The sequence below is a fragment of the Bubalus kerabau genome, chromosome 11 (genome assembly GCF_029407905.1).
Source record: "Bubalus kerabau isolate K-KA32 ecotype Philippines breed swamp buffalo chromosome 11, PCC_UOA_SB_1v2, whole genome shotgun sequence".
NCBI lineage: Eukaryota > Metazoa > Chordata > Mammalia > Artiodactyla > Bovidae > Bubalus > Bubalus kerabau.
The window spans coordinates 104,768,085-104,793,738 of NC_073634.1; the positions used below are offsets into that span (position 1 = coordinate 104,768,085).

Consider the following 25,654-nt stretch of genomic DNA (forward strand, 5'->3'; position numbering starts at 1 on the left):
CAAAATGCAGTACTTGGGTGCAATCTCAAAAACAACAGAATGATCTCTGTTCATTTCCAACACAAACCATTCATATCACAGTAATCTGAGTCTATGCCCCAACCACTAATGCTGAAGAAGCTGAAGTTGAATGGTTCTATAAAGACTTACAAAATCTTCTAGAACTAACACCCAAAAAAGATATCCTTTTCATCATAGGGGACTGGAATGCAAAAGTAAGAAGTCAAGAGATACCTGGAATAACAGGCAAGTTTGGTCTTGGAGTACAAAATGAAGCAGGGCAAAGGCTAACAGAGTTTTGCCAAGAGAACGCACTGGTCATAGCAAACATTCTCTTGCAACAACACACGCGATGACTCCACACATAGTCAGCACCATGGTCAGTACCGTAATGAGACTGATTATATTCTCTGCAGCCGAACATGGAGAAGCTCTATACAGTCAGCAAAAACAAGACCTGGAGCTTACTGTGCCTCAGATCATGACTCCTTATTCCAAAATTCAGGCTTAAATTGAAGAAAGTAGGGAAAACCACTAGAACATTCAGGTATGACCTAAATCAAATCCCGTGCAATTACACAGTGGAAGTGACAAATAGATTCAAGGGATTATATCTGATAGAATGCCTGAAGAACTATGGATGGAGGTTCGTAACATCGTACAGGAAGGAGGCTGTAACAAAACCATCCCCAAGGAAAAGAAATGCAAAAAGGCACAATGGTTGTCTGAGGAGGCCTTACAAATAGCTGAGAAAAGAAGAGAAGCAAAAGGCAAAGGAGGAAAGGAAAGATATATCCATCTGAAGGCAGAGTTCCAAAGAATAGCAAGAAGAGATTCAAGACTTCCTAAACGATCAACGCAAAGAAATAGAGGAAAACAATAGAATGGGAAAGACTAGAGATCTCTTCAAGAAAATTAGAGATACCAAAGGAACATTTCATGCAAAGATGGGCTCGATAAAGGACAGAAATGGTATGGACCTAACAGAAGCAGAAGATATTAAGAAGAGGTGGCAAGAATACACTGAAGAACTGTACAAAAAAGATCATGATCCAGATAACTACGATGGTGTGATCACTCACCTAGAGCCAGGCATCCTGGAATGTGAAGTCTAGTGTGCTTTAGGAAGCATCACTACGGACAAAGCTAGTGGAGGCGATGGAATTCAAGCTGAGCTATTTTAAATCCTAAAAGATGATGCTGTGAAAGTGCTGCACTCAATATGTCAGCAAATTTGGAAAACTCAGCAGTGGCCAAATTTTCCAAATTTGGGAAACTTCCCAGTGGACTGGGAAAGGTCAGTTTTCATTCCAGTGCCAAAGAAAGGTGATGCCAAAGAATGTTCAAACTACCACACAACTGCACTCATCTCACACGGTAGCAAAGAATGCTTAAAATTCTCCAAGCCAGGCTCAACAGTATGTGAACTGTGAAATTCCAGATGTTCAAGCTGGATTTAGAAAGGTAGAGAAACCAGAGAACAAACTGCCAACATCTGTTGGATCTTTGAGAAAGCAAGAGAGTTCCAGAAAAACATCTACTTCTGCTTCATTGACTACACTAAAGCCTTTGACTATGTGGATCACAACAAACTATGGAAAATTCTTAGAGATGGGAATACTAGACCACCTTATCTGCCTCCTGAGAAATCTGTATGTAGGTCAAGAAGCAACAGTTAGAAATGGACATAGAAGAATGGAGTGGTTCCAAATTGGGAAAGGAGTATGTCAAGGCTGTATATAGTCACCCTGCTTGTTTAACTTCTATGCAGAGTACATCATGAGAAGCACCGCGCTGGATGAAGCACCAGTTGGAATCAAGATTGCTGGGAGAAATATCAATAACCTCAGATATGCAGATGACACCACCCTTACAGCAGAAAGTGAAGAGAAACTGAAGAGCCTTTTGATGAAAGTGAAAGAGCAGAGTGAAATAGCTGGCTTAAAACTCAGCATTCAAAAACTAAGACCATGGCATCCGGTCCCATCACTTCATGGCAAACAGATGGGAAAACAATGGAAACAGTGACAGACTTAATATTCCTGGGCTCCAAAATCACTGTGGACAGTGACTGCAGCCACAAACTTAAAAGACGCTTGCTCCTTGGAAGGAAAGGTAGGACCAACCTAGACAGCATAATCAAAAGCAGAGACATTACTTTGCCAACAAAGGTCCATCTAGATAAAAAGCTATGGTTTTTCTAGTAGTCAGGTATGGATGTGAGATTTGGACCATGAAGAAGGCTGAGCACTGAAGAATTGATGCTTTAGAACTGTGGTGTTGGAAGAGTCTTGAGAGTACCTTGGACTGCAGGGAGATCAAACCAGTCAATCCTAAAGGTCTGTGGACGTAACAGAAGCAGAAGATATTAAGAACAGGTGGCAAGAATACACAGAAGAACTATACAAAAGAGATCTTAATGACCCAGATAACCACGATAGTGTGATCAGTCACCTAGAGCCAGACATCCTAGAGTGCGAAGTCAATTCCTAAAGGAAATCAAGTATGCACTGCAGCCCAATATTCATATTAATATATTCCTAATTAATATTAATATCAACAATTCCTAAAGGAAATCAGTCCTGAATATTTATTGGAAGGACTAATGCTGAAGCTGAAGCTCCAATACTTTGGCCACCTATGTGGTCTTTTTCACTGGGAAAGACCCTGATGTTGGGAAAGACTCAAGGCAGGAGAAGGGGACGACAGAGGATGAGATGGTTGGATGGAATCACTGACTCGATGGACATGAGTTTGGGCAGACTACGGGAGTTGGTGATGGACAGGGAAGCCTGGTGTGCTGTAATCCCTGGGCTTGCAGAGTCAGACACAACTGAGCGACTGAACTGAACAGAATTAAAGTCATAAGCACTGAAGTTATAAGCACTGAAGTTAATTGCCTCTTGCTGGGCTACAGTGATGGGCCAGCACACCTCCCCCAACGGGGCTACCATTTCCAACATATTTTAACTCTCTTTGCTAATAAGCACAGAATTTCTTAGAATTTCTGCTAATAAGCAGAAAACTGAGCAACTGTTTCCTTAAAAGAAGCAAGATCTAGGTGACTTTAACTGATAAAAAGAGAATTTTGATATTTTAAAGTTAACTAATAGTAAGAGTTAATAAAGGCTTACTAGGGGACAATCTAAAATTAGAGAAAAAAGGAATAAATTGTTTATAGTCTTTCCATCCAAAGAGAATCACCATTAACATTTGGGGTACTTCCTTTCAATCTTTGTACTATCAAAGATTCATGGGTTTTGAATTTTTCACGTTTATAACTGAAACTAAATATATAATTTCAAGTCAAAACTTTATTTAAAATTATGAGGTAAGCATTGTTCCATATTGCTGTGCAGTCTTCAAAAATGGCAAGACATGTGGGTCTAGCATTCTGAGTGGATATACTGTAATTTCTTTAACCTATTGTTGGACGTTAGTCACTTCCAAATTTTCCCTAATATTAATATTGGGCTGCAATGTGTACTTTTGTTCACCTGGCTTTTCCTGTGTTTGGGATTATTTCCTGAGGATAGGTTTGTAGAGCTGTAATTTACCGGGGTGAACAGTACAAATGTTTTGAAGCTTCTGATACAATCTACCAACTGCTAACCATAAGGGTTAAGAACACTGTTGTCTGCTCTCCACCCCCATCAGCAATGGGTGCTATTAAAACATAAGTCCCTGGGACAGCAAGGAGATCAAACCAGCCAGTCCTAAAGGAAATCAACCTTGCATCTTCATTGGAAAACTGATGCTAAAGCACCAATACTTTGGCCACCTGATGTGAACAGCCAACTTAGTGGAAAAGCCCCTGATGCTGTGAAAGACTGAGGGCAAGAGGAGAAGGGAACAGCAGAGGATGAGATGGTCTGACAGCATCACTGACTTGATGGATGTGAATTTGAGCAAACTCCTTGAGACAGTGGAGGACAGAGGGACCTGGCCTGCTGCAGTACATGGGTTCACAAAGAGTCGCACACAACTTAGCGACTGAACAACAAGGAAACCTCAACAGAACAAAATAATATCCACCCCCTGCCCTGAAGTACTGACTTAATTACTTTCTTTAAAGTTTTTATTATGGAAGCCTTAAAAGAAAACATACAAAAGTAAATGAAATAGTATGAACCTCCTTGGACCCACCCCAATGGCAATAACTCTTGGCAGATTTGTTTTACCTACACCCTCATGACTGAGCAACTTCACTTTCACTTTTCACTTTCATGCGTTGGAGAAGGAAATGGCAACCCACTCCAGTGTTCTTGCCTGGAGAATCCCAGGGACGGGGGAGCCTGGTGGGCTGCCGTCTATGGGGTCGCACAGAGTCGGACACGACTAAAGCGACTTAGCAGCAGCAGCAGCACCTACTTTTCCCTTCCTGTTTTATTTGGAAACAAATAACAGCCAAGATATCACTTTATCTGCAAATATTTCAGTCTGGATCTCTGAAAGAGGAGGGTTCTGAAAACAAATAAAACAGATAGCTGTGCTACCAATCCATATCTGAAACAATAATAGGAATTCTCCAGTGTTATCAAATCTGCAGGCCAGTCAGTGTTCAAATTTCCAACAGTCTCACAAAGGCCACATTTTAAAAAAGTTTGCTTGACTTGGGATCTGAATATGGTCCACACCCAGTGACTGGCTGATGTCTCAAAAGTCTCTCCTAAACTAAAAATTTCTCTCTATCCCCTCCCCACCATTTTATTTGTTGAAGAAACTGGCTCATTTTCTCTATCGAGTTTTCCAGCTTGGATTTTGCTGATGGCGTCCTGGTGGTGTACTTTACATGGTCTTCCTTACTCGGTACTTCCTATAAATTGGTAATTATATGAGATGCGGGCTTGATTATTGTTATTACTATTTTTGGCAGGACTGCTTCACGGGGGTGTCACAGTTTGCCAACAGGAAGCATGGGAGGTCAGGCATCTCAGTGTGTGCCACTGGCAGCTGCTGACCCATTAAATTCACCAGGGGTTACAGATGGTCGTACTCCAAGGGGATCACCCAGCCTTCAGGTATTAGCTGGAATACTTTTGTAAAGAAAAACTCCACCTACCTACTAATTGGTCACCTCATGGGTGAATTTACTATATAGGAAAGACAGGTTAAAAGGTCAGTTCTTTCCATTTATCTGCCAGTTTTCAAATAACGCATTAGTTCTCTAGTTTACTTCCAATGTATCAACACATGGGTTAGCTTTTCCCCCTTAACATTAGCATAAACTCAAAAAGGGAAGCAGATCTGAGGTGTATGTATCTGATGCAATTCTTTGCACGGGCATCTCTGTGAGGTCGTAACCCCGGTCTCCAAGGCGGCCTCCTTGCTCTCTGATGCACAGCACTCCAGGCCTGTCAGGTTGTAACCCTGGTCTCTGACAGTTGATGCCTCATACACGATACTCCAGGCCTGTCCTGTGCAAGTCCCACCTGAGGTCACGGATCAGCCACTTCCATAAGCAGCTCTGGTTCTTTTCGTGGGAAATGGTATTTCAAGTCCACAACCGGGCGAGAGGGGCAGATCATTGTTAGACAGGTTAAAATTTTTGTTTTGCATTTTATGAATCTGGGCTAGGATAGTTTTTCCTTTACCACCCCCCTTTTTTTCTTTTCCTATGTTCATTTATATATTGAGGTTTAAGTGTTTTCTTTTCTAAACACGAGATTCTACCAGCATACCGCTCCCTCACCAATCATACTTCCCAGCTCCATGCCCGCCCTCAGCCAGTCACACTCCCCCCAGCCCCCTGCCTGGTCACTCCGGAGCTGAGACAGACTTTCCATGCGCTGCTCCTGTGCCGCGGCTTCACCCGTAAGGGAGGGCGCGCGCACGTCGGAGGCTCACCAAGAGCATCTCTTCAGCTATGCCGTTCCTGAGCTGGATGCTTCCAGACATTCGGTGCTATGAAGTCTGGCTCTGGTTCACTTTTATTCTCTCTCAAACCTGTCATGCGCTATGAAGTTTATCAAATCTCATTTTTTATAGTCAGAAAGGACTCTGGTACTCAACTAGGCTGCAAATGCACAGATTTATGGCCTTTTGCATTTTTAACATGGTTACAATGAAACTACACATGCAATTTTGAAGCTCAACGTTTCGAGCTTTGGAATCAGGTGCATCTGGAATGAGGTCTGGGCTCTGCTATGGGAGAGCTTGGCCCCATCACTTGCCTTCTCTGGATGTCAGTGTCCTCCATCTGATGGAGATACCGAGAGTGCCCTCTGAGAACGACCCCGAGGGGTCGATTCACTGATACGGGTGCGGCAGAGGGCCCGGCACAGACTACGTTCCTGGGGCAGTCCTCACTGCTCGGCCCACACCCTCGTCTGGACTTTGCAGAGGTGAAATGATCTGAAGCCAGTCAACATCAAAGCTGGAACAAGTACGGTCACTGCCTCTGGTCCAGTGAGACGACCACTTGTGCTAATCTGCCCTCGTGCTGTCACACCTGGGCGAAAGGGATGCTGCAGAGAGGGGGTGTCAGCTGTGTGGGCGCTGAAGTTTGAACAAAAGCACGCTCCTGTTGAATGGCTGCTGAGTTGGTAAGCCTGAGGTGCGGGTGCTGTGGGGACAGGACGAGGCTGCCACGGGAGCTGACCTCACTGACTTCCAAAGGAGGCCACTGACTATGAAGGTCAAGTGCACTGGACTCTGCCACACCTGCCACTTACAGGCAGGGCGACCGAGGGAAGTCCAGCCACCGCTGGTGCCTGTTCACTCAGCTGTGAAGTGCAGAGGGGCCTGCGGAGCAATGAGATGGGACGATCCTTGGGAGACATGTAGCCAGCGGCATGGTGAGTCATACAATGCTCCAGCCATCAGCCTTCGTTCAACTCAGAGGTGATGCGGCTGAGAGGGTCCGTGAGCCCTTCATCCCCTGGCCCTGGAGAAGGGGCTTTGTGCACCTAATGTTCTTTCCAGCCTGCATGGCACTCTATCATGATTCATATTCTCATGTCTGGACTGTGCCAGTTCTAACACACTTGCACGCAGCAGGTTGTAATGACCCTGGAGTTCTGGCAGACTGATATGGTGGGGCACCATATACTGGCCGACGGACACTGTTCTACGTACTAGTCAGTGCTGGCTGTGGTCGGAGCAAAATGTTCAGAGATGGGGCTACAGGTCTGTGCTTGGCAACTGCCATGGGATCCCACAAATAACGCTAATGCCATCTGGTAATGAAGCGGGTTTGCGGTTGCCAAGGTAACCCTCTGCACTGAGCAGCTCTCTCACCAGCCCTCCAGTGCTGGTCCCCGTGTGTTCACATGGCAAGTCATGAAGTCAAGGGGAGCACTGTGCTTCTCCAGAGAGAACTGGGGTGCGCTTGGAGATGAAGCCGCTGGGGGTCTGCCCAGCAGGCCATCACTCTTCTAGGAAGTGCCCTTAGAGACCTGTCACAGCACCTCCCCTTGCAGGGGCGCGGGAGCTGAATGGGTGGTCTTCTCTGTCTCTTCTCTGGCATTCATCTGCCGAGCGATATGACATTGGGAAAATCTCTAGTTCACTATGTCAAGGCAAGCTGCAAAGTGGGAGGCAAGTTGAGGATAGCCAAAATATTTCATTCTGCTCTGCCGCCAACTGCTACCCAATGCAAATGTAACAAATCTTGCAGCTAAGACCAGGTGAGCTGAGAAGGGGAGAGGAGCCAATCACCTGCAACCTCAACCCCTGGGCTTGTGCAGGGAGCAGGCGCCCTGAGCCTAAGCAGAGCTGTCTAGGATGCAGGGGAGACGAGCTGACCAATGGCTTCTTTGCAGCCCCAGGTCCCGCACAGAGCCCGTGACTGGGGAGCGCAGTGGGTACCACAGTATCTGTCACCAAGGCAAAGGATGCACGGCTGAGCTCTGCTTTGGGGAAGGGATACATTGGGGGGAAAAAAACAACCAACCACATACACACACATGTCCACAAACATTATTTTCCAGGTACAAACAAGGTAAAAGCTTACCGTGGAAGTGTCTGTAAGGGGTCTGCTGTACTTGCAGTGATGTTTTTCCAAGTATAGTTAGAAAGGGGAAGGGAGAGAGGGAGGGGCACATGGGCACCTACAGGAGGTTCAGGAACAGTTCTTCTCAGTATGGAACCAAGAACCTTCCCCTTTGTGCTAATTACAAAGAAAGATGGGGATAAAGGGAACGAGCCCGGTAAGCATTTATTCACGAATATATAAGTGTGTGTATTACGTGAAGCTCTGGGTGAGGACACTGATGCAGATCCAGAACAGAGCTGGCGTTTTAAAAAAGTCACTTTCAACTGTCTCATTTTCAAGGGGGTAAACTGAAGCCTTGAGAGGTTAAAAGGTATCAAATACGGTTCCCGCTTTGAAGGTGTATTAAAGAGCAGAGACATAACTTTGCTGACAAAGGTCCATAAAGCTCTCAAAGCTATGGTTTTTCCAGTAGTCATGTATGGATGTGAGAGCTGGACCATAAAGAAGGCTGAGTGCTGAAAAATTTGATGCTTTTGAACTGTGGTGCTGGATAAAGATTCTTCAGAGTCCCTTGGACAGCAAGGAGATCAAACCAGTCAATCCTAAAGGAAATCAACCCTGAACATTCATTGGAAGGACTGATGCTGAAGCTGAAGCTCCCATACTATGGCCACCTGATCCTAAGAGCCGACTCACTGGAAAAGACCCTGATGCTGGGAAAAATTGAAGGCAGGAGGAGAAGGGGACGACAGAGGATGAGATAGCTGGATGGCATCACCAACTCAATGGACATGAGTCTGAGCAAATTTCAGGAAACACTGAAGCACAGGGAAGCCTGGCATGCTGCAGTCCATGTGGTTGCTGAAAGTTGGAGACGAGCTAGTGACTGAATGACAATCAACCTTGAAGAAAGTGGTTAAAAGTGAGCTGTGCCCGCAGTAACGGGGGGCACAGTGCTTCAGCACGTGGGGCTCACTGTACCCGAGGAGTCTGGGGAGAAGGTGCTGTGTCACTGAGCGGCTGGAAAATGCTTGCTGGGCGCCTGTCCAACGCATCCCACGTCTTGAAAGGAGGGGTTGGTTATACGGATGAGCACTCCCCAGATGATGTCCCACAGAACGTTCCTTCAGGAGATGTTCTTGGAATGTGACCTGGAAAAAACGTTCCTCCAAACTTTCCTCTGACACCTGGGGGTCTTCCCTGAACAGTGTGGACACATCCTTGACTCTAGGACAAGGACCAGGGTGTGCCCACAGGGCTGCAGCTCCCTCCTCCATCTGAGAACCCTGTGCTGTGCCCCGGGCAGGTGTCTTACTCTCATTCGTAACGGCAGGAAGCTAAGGTTTCTGCGCAGGGCCTGCTGTTCACTATTTCCGCTGTTTGCGCCTGGTCCCTGGCCCCACAGCAGCATCTCTAAATCATAAGACAGGGCGACCACAGAGCCTTGGCCCATCTAATTCTCTAACTGCCAGTCATATATTCGGGGACTCTGGTAAGTGGCTCAAAATCTTGCTTCACACGGCTCCTGGCCTCCTTCCCAAATGGTTTTATACTCACACTCCTGACCCCAGCTATTGTTAATTGTTGTCGAGTCACTAAGTCCTGTCTGACTGGGATTTCCCAGGCAAGAATACCGGAGTGGGTTGCCATTTCCTTCTCTAGGGGATCTTTTCCCCCTCAGGGATTGAAGATGCCTCTCCTGCCTCTCCTGCATTGGCAGGTGGATTCTTTACCACTGAGCTACCAGGGAAGCCCCAACCCCATCCATGAGACGCCACTAAAACACTGGCTTTGACTAATCTCAGTGTTTCGCTGTTTCGCTTCTCTTTGAACTTGGCGCTCTGAGTTCTGCACAGCTGCTAGGTGTGTGCCGTCCTGCAGAACCGTGCTGGCGGGCTGTCCTCACAGCAGGTTTCCCAAAGCAGGAGCAGCCAAGGGGGACCGGGAGCTCGAGGGAAACTGGCTCCTGCTTCTTTCGAGGAAAACCGTAAAACTGGAAACAGCCAAGGGGAAATGGACACAGAGCAACCCTGAGAGGCTGCGGCTCTGCCAGGCGGAGGCAGAGACAACAAACTTGCCGTCACGGCTGGACGAGGCTGCTGGCACTGCAGAGAGCTGGACAGTAACGAGCCCGCCACAAGAAATGGGCTACGTGACACGGAAACCAAGAGGTCACTTATTTTTGGCTCAATGCGACAGGGCGGGGGCGGGGCGGGCAGTGGGGGTGGGGGGTTCAAGTGTGTCTCTGATGATAAAACGCAGTTCAATGTAGTGTGATTCAAGACAGGGAAAATCAAACTAGAAGGTAACTTCCAGGGATGATGGACTAGACTGGAGCTGAGGAGCTGTTACAGCCTCGAGAGGTGAGTTACATCTTCCCTTCTGACAAAGACCCAGGAGACATAAGGCAGATAAACTCACTTTAGGTTCTGTCTACCAACAAGTTAGAAAATCAACTTGCCAGTAAGGCAAGCAAGCTCGAGTGTTAACATGTATAGACTGGGGAAAAAAGTAAACCCGAGTTTAGATTTCAGCTCTGCCTCTTCCTGGTGCTGTGTGACCTTGTTTTTTTTGGCCATATGAGATGGCTTACAGGGTCTCAGTTCTTCAAACCCGTGCCCCCTGCAGTGGCAGCACAGAATCTCGACCACTGGACCCCAGGGAAGCCCCATGGCTGTGTGACTTGAGGCAAGTTCCCTGGACTGTCACTTCCCAGATTTTTGGCCTGCAGACTCAGGATGAGGCTTTTGGGAGGAGGAAATGACACCAGCCTTGTGAAGGGCTTAGCACTGGGATTCAAAGTTGGCATCTGCCATCCATGGTCAGGCAGGGTCACTGCCTCCTTGCCTTTGTCACGGGGGACAGACAGCATAGGGGTTGGGGGCGGGGCGAGAGCCAGGGCTTTGGAGCCTGAGAGACCCAAGTTCAAATTTTGCCTCTGCCACGTACAGAGCAGCGTGGTAAACCAGCATGGGTTGGGGAAAACCAGCCTCCGTGAGCTTCGCTTCCTCGTCTCTAAAACAGAGCCCTTCGTAAGGATGCACGGCCAGGGCTATGAAGTGTCCAGGGAGCCGCTACCGGCACTCGCTATGTGGCAGCAGCCGTTAGTACCACTGCAAGTCATTCCTTTAACAATTATGAAGCGCCTGCCTCATAAGATGACGTTTATTTTCACTAGGTGGCTTACTCCCTGGATGAGTGACTTTGAATCATCTCCCAAGGGGCCATCAACGCTAACACTCCGGGTACTTCTGCTCTTCCTGAATCCATTCGTCTCTTCAATAGTCAAAACTGCCCCGGAGGGAGGGGAGTTTCAGCAGAGAGGACCTCCTCCTTCTCCAGACCTCATTAGCCATTTTCATGACATGGAAGGGTTAAGAAATAAGTTTGCATTTCATACGATTGAAGGCCACCTTCCTTACAGTCCTCCCCTCTCATCTGGCTTCCCGTTCCTCTCAACCACAACAAAATCCACACACGATGTAAAGAAGCAGTGTCGTGAAAAACCCCCAAATTGTCAAAACAGAATTAGTTCGTTTTCATTTATAAAACATACATTCAAGTATATCACAGAAACCCCTCTGGGAAAGAGGAGAATGTGATGGCTATATAAAAATAGGGCATTGAGATTCCAAAAAGATGTTGCGGCAGTGAAGTAGAAACGGGTTCGCTGACAAAAGGAGACGCCGACCACTGTTTTCTCCAACAGGCTGAAACGTGAAGCTTCTTGTAGGGACGTGAAGAGGAATCCCCGTGCACGCACACCCTTTACTTGTCCCCCACGCTGCGCGTGGCGGCAGGAGAGCCACTGCACCCAGCGCTCCTGTCTCATTGGTGGGCCTGCTGCCCAGGAAGCAGCTGCTATTTCCTGTCCTGGGCAGAAGCAGACGGCCCAGGGGAAGGTACCAGGTCCAAAGGCAGCCCTATGCCGGTCTGAGAGAAGGCTCTCCCCATGCTGGCTAGGCCACGTACACTGCCTCCTTCCAGAACCTGGACTGGAGAACATGGAGAAGACTGGGAACTGGAACCAGTTCTCCGGTGAGAAGGTGGCTGTGCTGGAAGAATCTATGGGGAACGAATGAAGGGTGGGGGAAAGGAGGGGAGATGGACCGACAGATGGACATACTGGAACGTGGAGCTGCCTTAGATGGGCAATGACTTGCCTTCCAGTGTCCCCCGCCTTCCATCCGACAATTACTTGTTAATTTGAAACAAGTGCAGGCTAGGCATTAGGTTAGCAGATGAAACACTTCAGAGAGCTAAGAGTCTAGTGGAGGAGACAGGCAACAAATCTGTATGTAAATAAAAATGTATAATTTGCAAGGAGTTTTAAGGGAAATGAACAAAAAGGGGACAGCTCAGAGAGATGTAGGCAATACCAATGTGTGCCCCAGGATGACACTTAGACCAGATGATTCAATTATTCATTTGTTCATTCAATTCACTCAAGTATTTCTTGGACGTCCACTGTTGTGCCAAGCACTGGTCTAAGGATTAGAGACAGAGCGGTGAACGAAACGCCTCAGGAGGGCGCATTCTTGGGGACGGGGATGCGCAGACAATAAAGAAACAAAAATACGAGATCCGCGTGGGGCTGGGAAGACAATAAAGCCGGGTGAGGGGTTAGGTTCACACTGGGTGGACACCTACTGCCTAAGGCTGGGCTGGGCTGGGCTGTGCTGGGCTGTGCAGACCCCTGCAGAGGGCCCCCGTGGGAGGCGCCTGAGCAAAGGCCTTGTGTGGGGAGGGCCTGGGGGAGGGGCGGGGCGGGCAGCAGAGCACAGGTGCCAGGCCAGGACGGGCCAGGGTCTGCTGGTGGCAGCAGCTCTGACAAGGAATGTAGCTGTACTCAGGGTGAAGGGAAGTCAGTGCCAAGAAATGACACGGCTGATGTGCGTGCTTTAAAAAAACATGTCCCTGGTTGCATGGTGGCGAGATCAAGAGAAGAAATGGGGGCCACAAGAGAGGACGGTGACAGCTCTGACCGGAGCCAGGGCGGCAGGAGACGCCGATTGATTCCAGAGAGAATGAAGAGGAACTGAAGACAGGATCTGCTGACAGACGGGCTTGGGGGTGAGAGAAAGGGGGACACTAAGGAAGCTTGTAGATGTCTGGCTTGAGCACCAGGTAGATGGTTTTGCTATTTAATGAGATAAGAGGGGGAAGCAGAGTGTAAGACAGGGAGAGGGGAAAACTACTTCGCTTTTATGAAGTTTAAGATTATTTCTGAAATGTCTCAGCAGAGAGATATTAAACAGGCAGTTTGGAAACTGGGACTCACGGCTGAGGTCGGGGCTAGATAGTTCAAGTTTACGAACGATCGTATCAGGCCCTCGTTTTCAAGGCAGCCTGGGTGAATTCAGATGAACTGAAACTTCACCCTAAACCTGAGCGCCTGAGCAGCATTATCTGAGCTCTGAGTTGCTCAGGGACATTCTTCCTGGGAAAAGGTGAGTCTGTGGACTTAAACAGGAACCGTCCCTTTGGTGGGGCGACTCAAGTCCAGGTGAAAGTGACCCCCACACAGATCTGCCACCTGCAGTAAAGGTACCAGTGTCTGCTGCGGCAAACATGGTCCCGTTGCATCTCCACTTCTGTCCATACCCTGTTAGGCAGGACTTGGCTTTTTAATATTTCGACTGTACAATGTGTGCCAACTTGACCTTGATGTAGAAAATTTTAATTCAAATCAATACCTGGACAAGGTCACTTTAAAATCCAATTAATATGAATGGGACAATATGCCCCACAGTTCTGTGAGCTGAAAATGGAATAGTTGCAAGTTAACAACAACAAAAGAGACAGCCACGGAAGCCTGTTTGGGTCCTTCTGTGTTTGATAATGCAGCTTGCTGTGCCCTTAGATACAGGCAGTACTAAGAACACTGGAAAAATATATATATAGGCTTCTATTCAGGGTAGCTTAAAATTAAACTATAGTTTCTCTTTTAAAAAAAAAAAAACATAAAATGTACTAAAAACTGAATTCCTATAACCTGATTTTAAATAAATTAAACCCTGGACTTCAGCTCACCCAGGAATCCCTAGAGAAATCTAAAGCTTTAATATAGTCTGAATAGTGGCAATTTACATTTATATAGAACATACTCACAAGCCTGCTTACAATGATAACCATAACGTAAGAGGAAACCGAGGCAGGTATTCCCGAGTCTGACTCCAACAAGGAAGGCAACCCGGGCTCCAGGACACCTTCTCCTCAGACTCACCACCTTTGTCCACATTTGCTTCTTGACGTTAGAGAAGTGCTTACTCTGTACTGTCAACCAGAGAATCAAGCAGCAAATGAGGAAGACACTATAGCACCTGGCTTCTTCTGGGTTGTTCTTCCTTCAACTTCACTGCTACCCCACGTGGATCTCAGCTTCCCCACCCTTAGTCCAGGTTAGAATAGACTAGAAATGATCATACACATCCACCTAAAAAGATAAAATGGCTTTGTAATTTTGAGGAACAACTGCAAATTACGTAAAATTGGAATGATATGAAGGATGCCAGGGAGAAGGAAATGGCAACCCATTCCAGTATTCTTGCCTGGAGAATCCCAGGGACGGAGGAGCCTGGTGGGCTGCCGTCTATGGGGTCGCACAGAGTCGGACATGACTGAAGCGACTTAGCAGCAGCAGCAGTAGGGAAATCTCACAAGCCTATTGCTTAATTTATTTTACGTCTGGATATTTTTCAAAAAGAGGCTGCTGAAGGGACAGGAGCTGGACTGCAGGAGGAAAGGCCCACATTGGGTGGCCTTTTCAGCATCCCAGGGAACCCTCATGGAGTTCAGGTGCAGATATCCTGTAACACGGGGTAGAAAAGAAAGCTCCAACCTAAACGCTGCTGGCTGAGGTCCTGAGACAATCCTGAGAGTGTGTGTTCACCTTTCCAGCTGACACTGTAGCAGCAGATGAAAAGCAGCCCAAGTCTCTGCCGTCAAAGGACGAGCTGCTGCCGCGCGCAGTATCTGTTCTGTCCTCCCCCAGCCTTGCGTTCTCCTTCATCGGGAAATAACACAAACCGGCAGACTTCACCCACCCAGCTCCCTCTCCCCACTGGCTGCCAGTCACCTCATCTGCTGCTAGCATTAATGCTCTTGTCACACACTCATTATTCTTTAATGATGCCTGTTTGTAAATAGCAAGATGGGATGCAATTAAACCATGAGAGACTAAGTAAACACACATACTAATTAGGATCTTTACAAGAGATTTTTTTTTTCTCATGTATAGACTGGAATTTACCTTTCATTAATCTAACTTAATTGCAATAGTGCACCAATAAAGAGTCAACACAAATTAAGTGCTCTAAATGATTTCCCCATATTAAGGGTGAGCCAGCGATCCTTCCTTTGGGTAACAAGCCATGCTCTGCAGAAGGAGGGGATGAGATGGGAAGACAGCAGCACTGAGCAGCAGGAGGAGGACTTCAGCAGTAAGACAGGCATCACACCATCACCACCAGCTGGTGCTTCAGAGGCCTGAGGCTAAGGAGGTCAAGGTCATAGGTTCACACTGTGGCCTTCGCCCCTCTTCTGAGTCGACTAGCTTTACTCCTTTTCAAGTCACCACTTCACATTTATTAGCTTTCTATCACTGGTCCCAACAGAGAAGGAGTAAAGGTGTGGATCAGTTGTCTCACGTCCATTCCCACCCCTAGAATAATAATATCCAGGGACGCGTGCTCTGCGGCCAGGCAGTACTTGGCAGAGAGCTCTGCAGAAAGGGGCCTCGGTGAAGTGAGGGAAAGAAAAGTTCTGGTGGCTTCACCTCTGATTCCAGGTGAGTGAAAGATTACACACATTTGGCAGCCAAACTCCACTGAAACAGAGTATGATGCTGTCCCAACATTAGCTATCTTTTTTGCGAAGGGCTTGGAGTACCAACAATTTATTCATTTAACAAACATGGACTGTGCCCCTCTGGGTAGCAAGTGCAGGACCAGGGTCGGGAGACTCCTTTAGGAAACAACTCTTTTGTCTCTTGTGTATTTTACTTGTCCTTCCCTAACCACTGCTGCCAAGCTCTGTACCATCTTCCTCTCTGTCAAATACAGACATGCATGGATGCACACGGGCCCCAGCTTCCCTCCTGCTCCCTGACTGGGCCGGTGGTGCCACTGGCTTGGAATTCACAACTCTGAAAAAAAAAAGCAAAACAGGTCCTAGGAGGTCCTGAGGGGCGAGATGGCTGAGGCAGCTGCCCTGTGGACTTGAGACTTTGTATTCAACTATTTGACCAGGGAGCCTCAACCAGATTCCCCAGCTCCTGGTTTTAAGATAAAACTTGGGACATTCTCCATGGCAACATATCCTGAACTGAGTCCCATGACGAGGCAGAGATAGATGGGCCCCAGGCTGAGCAGCAGCAAGTTTGTCCCCTGTGGATGGACACTCCAAGATGCAAAGGAGGAGGAACTGCTGAGACAAGAGGCCACATACTTCTCCTCCTCAAGGTCAAGGAGACCTTCCCGAATACACATGTGCAGAAAGGCCAAAATGGGAGCAATGCCAACCCACCCGCAGGCCTCTTCACTAGAATCCATCTTGCCCAAGAGATGCACGCACACAGGGGAGGATCCTGAGTTAAACCAAATACAGACTCAGAACCAGGCAAAGCAAGATGACTGGGCAAAGGAAAATCTGGAAGAAACGCCCCATATAAGTGATTCAAACCACCATAAGGGCATGACTATCTGAGCTCGCCCACGTGTCTATCCACACACACCCTTTCTCCTCCTAATAAACACTACTTGTTTCACTACTTTCTGTCTCTATTTGGAAATTCATGTCTACACAGCTGAAGGCCTAGGGCCTCATCACTGGCCACTGGGCCCTGGTGGCTAGGATTCACGCTCTCACTGCCTCAGCCTAACTTCACGTCCTGCTTCAGGCTGCTGCGGGCTGAGGCCATCTGAGATCAGTAAGAAGGGGGATTCTGGCCAAGTGTGTCCCAGAAACTGTGTAGACACTGTCCTCCTCTTACAGATGCACAGTGTACACGGGCATATTAAAGGTGCTGGAAAGGCTGCAATGAAGGAACACGCCTAACTAGGATGGTTTAACCAGTGAGTGCTTCCAACTTACTGTCCACATCGCCCTCCTTAAGAAGTCGTGTTCTGGGACTTCCCTGGTGGTACCGTGGATGAGAGTCCACCTACCAAGGCTGGGGACTCGGGTTTGATCTGGTCTGGGAAGATTCCACATCCCCCGGAGCAACTAAGCCTGAGTGCCACAACTACTGAGCCTGTGTGCCTAGAGCCCGTGCTCCGCCGCAAGAGAAGCCACTGCGACGGGAAGCCCAGGCACCACAACAGAGTAGCTGCAACTAGAGAAACACAGCAAGGAAGACCCAGCGCAACCATAAATAAATACGTTACAAATAGGCATGCTAAGTCGCTTCAGTCGTGTCTGACTCTTTGCAACCCCATGGACTGTAGCCCACCAGGCCCCTCTGTCCATGACATTCTCCAGGCAAGAATACTGGAGAATTTTTGGGTTGCCATGCCCTTCTCCAGGGGATTTGGCAGGCAGGTTCTTTACCACTGGCGCCACCTGGGAAGCTCCATTACACATATACACACACACAGACACACAGACACACACAGACACAGACACACACACACACACACACACACACAGAATTCGTGTTGCAAGAAATCCACTTTGGGAAACACTGTTAGGTTACTACCAGGAAAGAAATACCCAGCCTACTCAGCCAGTCCCCAGCAGGCTGGATCCTGTGTTTCCAGTCTGATGCTCCACCTCAGCTCATTCCCTGCCTAGTTTCCTCCCCACAGGCAGAAAAAGCACAGCACCACTCACCCCAGAGCCGAGAGCCCAAGAGACCTGGGCTCGCTGTACACCAGACCAACAGAGGCCCAACAATGGAAAACAGACTGTGGATAAAAATTTATCAACTGTAAGATGTTTAACTGCTCTCAGTTCAAGAATATTCAAAGATTCATTCTTCAGTTCATTTTTATCTTTTTATTATAAGTCTCTGAAAATCCTGGTCTTGTAACAGCAGCCCATACAGCCTTCACTTAATCGCTCTGGTAGATCATATATAAAAACAAAATTGAGCTAAAAAAAATCATTCCGTGTTAGTGAACAGATGTCTAGCCCATTTGCAATTAATACGACCCACTTCCATACAATCAGACTGCTTAAAATTCCTGGAACAAGATGTAAAAGTTAAGATGCAAATGTTCTGATTTTAATGAGAATGAATGGAAACTATAAAATCCTCTCTCCCTTTGAGGGTAGGTATAATCTACATGTAAGTCCCAACTGCACACTAAATTTATCAACAAAACAATCATTTGATAAAGCTTGTGTGAAAGAAGAAAAAAGAACTGGGAAAGTCAGGAGTATATTCAAAAAGTATTTCTGACCAAAATTAAATGCTATGAAAACCATTATTCTTTTAAGGCACTTTCAAGAAAACTTGACTCATTTCAGTACATTTCCCCCAGCTCCCTACATGTACTAGGAGCTTCCTGTACTTCTTTGAGTCCATGAAACCTTTTCATGGACAGCGTGGAGGATGATGGAAAAGACCTTGACTCGGGTGCTTCCCAGATCTCCCTTCAAATCCCAGCTCTACCACTACGTGTGACCTTGAACGAGTGAGTTAACCTTCTGAGTCTCAATGTTCTTGTCTATAAGATGGTGATAACACCTTGTGTTGAGGGGTTGGTGTGAAAACCAAATTAATAAGCGTATATTTAAGAGCCAAATAGAGTTCCCAGCACACGGCAGGCACAGGAAGTGGTAGCAATTATTAGAACTATTATATTCACAGTGGCAGGGGCAGACTTCTCTAAAATCTAAAAACAAGCCTCACTTTTCACTTTTATTTCTCCCTGCTTGGAAGGCCCTCTTAATGGCTTCCCGAATCTCACCCCTTCCTCGACGGTTTAGCTGGTAAGTCTCTCCTATGGTGTGTATTTTCACTGGGCAGCAGTGGGTTTCTCAAGGTGTGGACCACAACCCCATCTGAATCAGACACCGCAGTCCCGGTCACCCCAGTAGCTCTGGAGTGGAGCTGACATTTCTGACAAGCACAGAGTCCAGTGAGTCTCTCAGCACCCGGGAGGCACCCAACTCTGGCAGTGCTCAGCTGGCCAAAGACAAAGAACATGTGCTCTCACAGCACCTCCTCGTGCCCTGTATCCATTCATTCATTCATCCCACAGCTAGGAAGGGAGTGCCCCCTTTTTGCCAGGCATAGTGCTAAGCCCTGCAAGTTCAGTTCAGTTCAGTTCAGTCACTCGGTTGTGTCCGACTCTTTGCAACCACATGAACCGCAGCACGCCAGGCCTCCCTGTCCATCACCAACTCCCAGAGTTTACTCAAACTCACGTCCATTGAGTTGGTGATGCCATCCAACCATCTCACCCTCTGTCGTCCCCTTCTCCTCCTGCCCTCAATCTTTCCCAGCATCAAGGTCTTTTCCAATGAGTCAGCTCTTCACATAAGGTGGCCAAAGCACTGGAGTTTCAGCTTCAACATCAGTCCTTCCAATGAACACTCAGGACTGATCTCCTTTAGGATGGACTGGTTGGATCTCCTTGCAGTCCAAGGGACTCTCAAGAGTCTCACCACAGTTCAAAAGCATCAATTCTTTGGTGCTCAGCTTTCTTTATAGTCCAACTCTCACATCCATACATGACCACTGGAAAAACCACAGCCTTGACGAGACGGACCTTATTGGCCAAGTAATGTCTCTGCTTTTTAATATGCTGTGTAGGTTGGTCATAAAGATGACAAGAACCAAGAAAGAGATTTTCCTGGGGAAACTCACCATTTCATGGGGGATTTGCTCCAGGAAGAGAACAGAAGGGCAGGGGCTAGGCACCTTCCTTTACCTTTGTGACAGCCAAGGTCCTGTGGAAGCCGGACACCCAAACACAATTTGATGACAACAAACAAAATCAAGATGGTAAGCTTTGAAGGCACGATAAAATTCTCAGAGATCTGATGGTGGTTTGGAAACATTCAGAAACGGGAGGACATGCAGTAGAACAGAAAGAACGTGCACTCTGGAGTCAAACTGGCAGAGGCTAACTAAACCCCAGCTCTGCTACTTACCTGCTACGTGCCTCAGGCAAGCTGGACAACTTCCTCTGCCTCTCCGTGCCTCACCCACCTCAGGGCTGCTGTGAGAGCACACTGCAGAGAGCACACTCACTCACTGATATTGCCGGGCACTCAGCACGGGCCAGGCGCTGTTCCAGGCACTGCAGATACAGCAGGGAACCAAACAAAGTCTCTGCCTTCAAAGAGCTCGAATTCTGGAGGGTGGATATGCACAGTAAGCTAATGAATCACATGCCACATGGTGAGAATGCTATGAAGGAAAATAAAGCAGGGTAAGGGATAAGGGACAGAATGGCAAGGGGTGGGGCAGGGTGCTGGTTTATTGTAAATACTGCAGTCAGGGGAGACCTAGAAACTCTAAGAAAGCAAAGGAGGGAGCCGGGGCAGGCCTGACGTGCTCCAAGAGCGGTAAGGAAGGCAGGGGGGCTGGCGTGGAGGGAGCCAGGGCACTGACAGGAGGTGGGGGTCTGAGACACAGCGGGGGAGGGAAGGGGTTGTGTGGGGCCTTGGAGAAGGTGCGATGGAAACTGGTAGAGTCTTCTAGGAAGAAGAGTGGCATTTCAGAAGCAGTACTCTAGCTGCAAAGTGATTACAGCATGCAAAAGGCTACAGAGAGGCAAGGGTGGGGCCACTGGGGCCAGCTGGGAGGGGCTGCAGTCCACCAGGTGAGACGAGATGGCAGCTTGGACTGGGGCATGGGTTGGAGCTGGTGAGATGTGAATGGGTTCTGGATGTATTTCTGAGGAAGAACCCACAGAATCTACCAAAGGACTGGCTGGGAAATACGAGACAGAAGAGGCAGAGGCCACTCCAAGACTTCTGGTCTGGGCAACAGGATGCACAGAGGAGTCATTTAGTACATGGGACTGCTGCCCGACCACAAGTGTGGAAATGAGGTGGTGACGTCCACAGGCACTTGAGCTGAAGTCTGGGTAGAGACCTGAGCAAGGGTGTAAACCTGGGCATCAGAAGCAACTAGAACGTATTTAAAATCCTGGGATGGATGAGATCACCTCGAGAGTATGAACGGAGAAGAGACCAAACCCAAGAACTGAGCCTGGGACATGCCAATGTTTTGGGAGGAGGAAAAGGAACCTATAATAGAGAGAAGACCAAGAAGGAATAACCAGGGAAGTGGGAAGAGGCCCGGAATAAAAAGCAGCTAAGATTATAAGTGATCACTCACCTATAGCCAGATAACCTGGAGCGGGAAGTCAAGTGGGCCTTAGGAAGCATCAACATGAACAAAGCTAGTGGAGGTGATGGAATTCCAGCTGAGCTATTTCAGATCCTAAAAGATGATGCTGTTAAAGTGCTGCACTCAACAGACCAGCATATTTGGAAAACTCAGCAGTGGCCACAGGACTGGAAAAGGTCAGTTTTCATCCCAATCCCAAATAAGGACTGGGATGCAAAAGAATGCTCAAACTACCACACTATTGCAGTTTGCATCCCAGTCCCAAAAGGTCAGTTTTCATCCCAATCCCCAATAAGGATTGCAATGCCAAAGAATGTTCAAACTACCACACAATTGCACTCATCTCACATGCTAGCAAGGTCATGCTCAAAAGCTAGGCTTCAACAGTACATGAACTGAGAACTTCCAGATGTACAAGCTGGATTTAGAAAAGGCAGAGGAACCAGAGATCAAATTGCCAACATCCACTGGATTACAGAAAAAGCAAGAGAATTCCAGAAAAACATCCACTTCTGCTTCATTGACTATGCTAAAGCCTTTGACTGTGTGGATCACAACAAACTGTGGAAAATTCTTCAAGAGATGGGAATACCAGATCACCTGACCTGCCTCCTGAGAAATCTGTATGCCGGTCAGGAAACAACAGTTAGAACGGGACGTGGAACAACAGACTAGCTCCAAATTGGAAAGAAGTACATCAAGGCTGTATATTGTCACCCTGCTCATTTAACTTCTATGCAGAGTACATTATGTGAAATGCTGGGCTAGATGAAGCACAAGCTGGAGTCAAGATTGCTGGGAGAAATATCAATAATCTCCGATATGCAGATGACACTACCCTTATGGCAGAAAGCGAAGAGAAACTAAAAAGCCTCTTGATGAAATTGAAACAGGAGAGTGAAAAAGCTGGCTTAAAACTCAACATTCAAAATACTAAGATCAGGGCATCTGGTCCCATCACTTCATGGCAAATAGATGGGGAAACAATGGAAACAATGACAGACTTTATTTTCTTGGGCTCCAAAATCATTGCAGACAATGACTGCAGCTATGAAACTAAAAGACACTTGCTCCTTGGAAGAAAAGCTATGACAACCTAGGCAGCGTATTAAACAGCAGATGTGTTACTTTGCTGACAAAGGTCCATCTAGTCAGAGCTATGGTTTTTCCAGTAGTCATCTATGGATGTGAGAGTTGAACCATAAAGAAGGCTGAGAGCTAAACAATTGATGCTTTTGAACTGTGGTGACGGAGAAGACTCTTAAGAATTTTGGACTGCAAGGAGATCAAAACAGTCAATCCTGGTTTGAAATCAACCCTGAATATTCATTGGAAGGACTGCTGCTGAAGCTCAAACTCTAATACTCTGACTACCTGATGTGAAGACCCAAATCATTAGAAAAGATCTTGATGATGGGAAAGATAAGGGGAGGAGGAGAAGGGGATGACAGAGGATGAGATGGTTGGATGGCATCACTGACTCAATGGACATGAGTTTGAGCAAGCTCTGGAGATGGTGAAGGACAGGGAAGCCTAGACTGTGCAGTCCACTGGGTTGCAAAGAGTGAGACACAGCTGAGTGACTGAACAACAACAAAACAAACATTATGAGTGCTACTTTTAGGGCAAAACCTGTCAAAACCCTGACTCCAAAATTCCATTTGACAACTGTCACATCTCTAATTGAACCAAATGAAGCATGATCACTGAGTAGTCGCCATAAAAGCAGACGCAAAGACAGTCACCAGATGAGTTTAACTAAAATTATAATTCAAGAATGAGGAGAAAAAGGAAGGTGAGAATTTTTGTCTGTGTTTAAAAAACAGGTCCCACATTATTGTAAAGGATTTTTGAATATAAACAATTTTTTTTCTTATCTTCATAGTGTTTATGAGCAACAGTCAACATGGTAATTAAGTCAGGAAAAGGCCCATACAATTTCGTAAACTTCAACAAACGTGTAGCAGACATCACTGAATTCCACCCCAACCCCCAACCCTGGCCGGCTGACTTCCTGAGCTGGCCAGCAGCTGGTCTGGCTCCAAGGATTAACCAGGTGATGTTCACAACAAGCCCAGGAGGGGACTCTGATCAGCTCTGTTTTACCCAGGAGGAACGGACGGTAGAGACGTCAAGTGACGACTCAACGTCACACAAACAGAATCAGCAGAGAAAGGAGCTAAACCTAGTGGACTGACCCCAGGATTGCTTAGGAGCTGAGTTAATTACGACGGGCATGAGAATGATGACAATCACTACTCCTACAACTACACGCAGCACAGTTAGGTCCATTACTTTTCATTAAAATTCAATATAAGGTAATTTACATCATCAATAATACTATAGACCATATTAGTATAAACTCCTGCTCATTTTTTAATTCAATTGCCAACCAAAATGGATTGTATATGTCACTTTTATTAGAATCAAGCAACTGTTTTATCTCAGTGCACAGACACAAAGGAAAGAATGAATGGGGGAAAATCAACTGTGTAGATTGGGGTTAGGGAGTAGTAAGATACCAAGCTAAAACTGCTTTTAAAATCAGCTGAAGATTTAATGCAGCCCTGGAAAGTTTCAATTATTTACACGCTTGGTCTATGCAGTATAAAGCCGGGCTAATGAGATTCAATTGCTGTGTATAAATCTGAAGCAGGACAACCCAAGTATCTAAAGAAAATAGCAGCTTGGGCTCTTGTGTTAATAACTCTTCGAAACAAAGATGATGATTCGGAAAGAGTAATATCATTTTGCGTCATATTATTGATTGCAGGGGGTACTGAGAGAAACGGCTCCATTTGGTCAAATAGAAACCCCGAGATAAGTTGCCAGGGATTCAAAGAATCTACTGATCAATATTCTTGTTCTTCTAATAACAAGACCAACAACAACAATTTACATTGTCTCTTTGTCTTATGGAAATCATGATGCCCCAGGAGACCCTTTCTTCTTTGTAAAGTCCCCCACGTCTAGCACCAAGGGCTGCCTAGCACCAAGGGCTGCGTAGTGCTACACAAGCAGGGGGATCAGAACAGACGCTCACAGGTCCCGGCTGGACGGAGCACCTCCTCTCAGGCTCTTCACAAAGGCTTTGGGCACAGTGGCACAAGGTGCTGCAAGCCCTGTCAAAGGCATTCTAACTTTTTTAATATTTATTTTCGGCTGTGCTGGGTCCTCACTGCTGTGCACGGGATTCTCCTTGTGGTGGCTTCTCTTGTTGTGGAACATGGGCTCGGGAACACATGGGCTCATGGGTTGTGGTGCTCAGGCTTAGTTATGTCAGAGCAGGTAGATCTTCCCCAACCAGGAATCAAATCCGTGTCCCTTGCACTGGCAGGCGGATTTGTAGCCACTGGACCACCAGGGGAGTCCCTGTCAAATGCATTTTAAAGCAGAGATCCTCTTAAGATCAACCCAGAACACCTCTGCACACAGTATACTCTTTTAATACAGGCATAAACAGGACTTTAGGAGCACGAAGGAAGGAACTACCTTGGCCTGAAGAAGTAGGGATGATCTTGAAATGTTACCGTTAGACCCCAGTCTCAAAGGCACAGCAGTTTTGCCAGAGGGTCAGGGGTTGGACAAGGATGCCACAATCAGAAGGAAAAGCAGGCACAAGGTGCAGGAGCAAACAGGCACGGAGGGTCTGGGGAATCCTGTGGGTTCTAAGGAGCCCCTGGAAACGAGGATGCATTTTGCTTGCCACGTTGAGTGGGGAGAGCTGCCCACACTTAGCAGTCTGGGGTCAGGGATGCTAGTTCTTCTGCAGGATACCAAACATTTCTGTACAGGGAGGGGCTGTCCCGTCCAAAATGCCAGGGGTGCCTCTGCTGAGGAGCACTGGACACCCAGGTGGCCAGGAGACAGTAAGAGGGGAAGAGGTTGAAAAGGCAAACTGAGGTTGCATTATAAAGACCCCATAAGCGTCCCTACGCTGGAGAAGGGAATGGCAAACTACTTCAGCCTTCTTGCCTTGAGAACCCCATGAACAGGACGAAAAGGTAGAAAGATAGGACACTGAAAGATGAACTCCCCAGGTCAGTAGGTGCCCAATAGGCTACTGGAGAAGAGCGGAGAAATAACTCCAGAAAGAATGAAGAGACAGAGCCAATGCAAAAACAACACCCAGCTGTGGATGTGACTGGTGATGGAAGTAAAGTCTGATGGTATAAAGAGAAATAGTGCACAGGAACCTGGAATGTTAGGTCCATGAATCAAGATAAATTGGAGGTGGTCAAACAGGAGATGGCAAGAGTAAATGTCGACATTTTAGGCATCAGTGAACTAAAATGGACTGGAATGGGTGAATTTAACTCAGATGACCACTGTATCTACTACTGTGGGCAAGAATCTCTTAGAAGAAATGGAGTAGCCCTCATAGTCAACAAGAGAGTCCAAAATGCAGT

The 25,654-nt window shown here is 47.1% G+C and overlaps 1 protein-coding gene across 4 annotated transcripts in view; it reads right to left on the bottom strand.

The window, feature by feature from the left end:
• MED27 (mediator complex subunit 27) overlaps window positions 1-25,654 on the bottom strand; it is a 219,771-nt gene that overhangs the window by 35,577 nt on the left and 158,540 nt on the right. For 2 of the 4 annotated variants that reach the window (XM_055541461.1, XM_055541465.1), the window contains exon 5: window positions 8,704-9,087. The exons of the other annotated variants lie outside the window; for them this stretch is intronic. In XM_055541461.1, coding sequence (XP_055397436.1) covers window positions 8,719-9,087 — 369 coding nt within the window. In that variant the 3' untranslated portion in view covers window positions 8,704-8,718. Of the gene's footprint in view, window positions 1-8,703; window positions 9,088-25,654 lie in introns of those variants that run through there. 4 annotated transcript variants of the gene reach the window in all.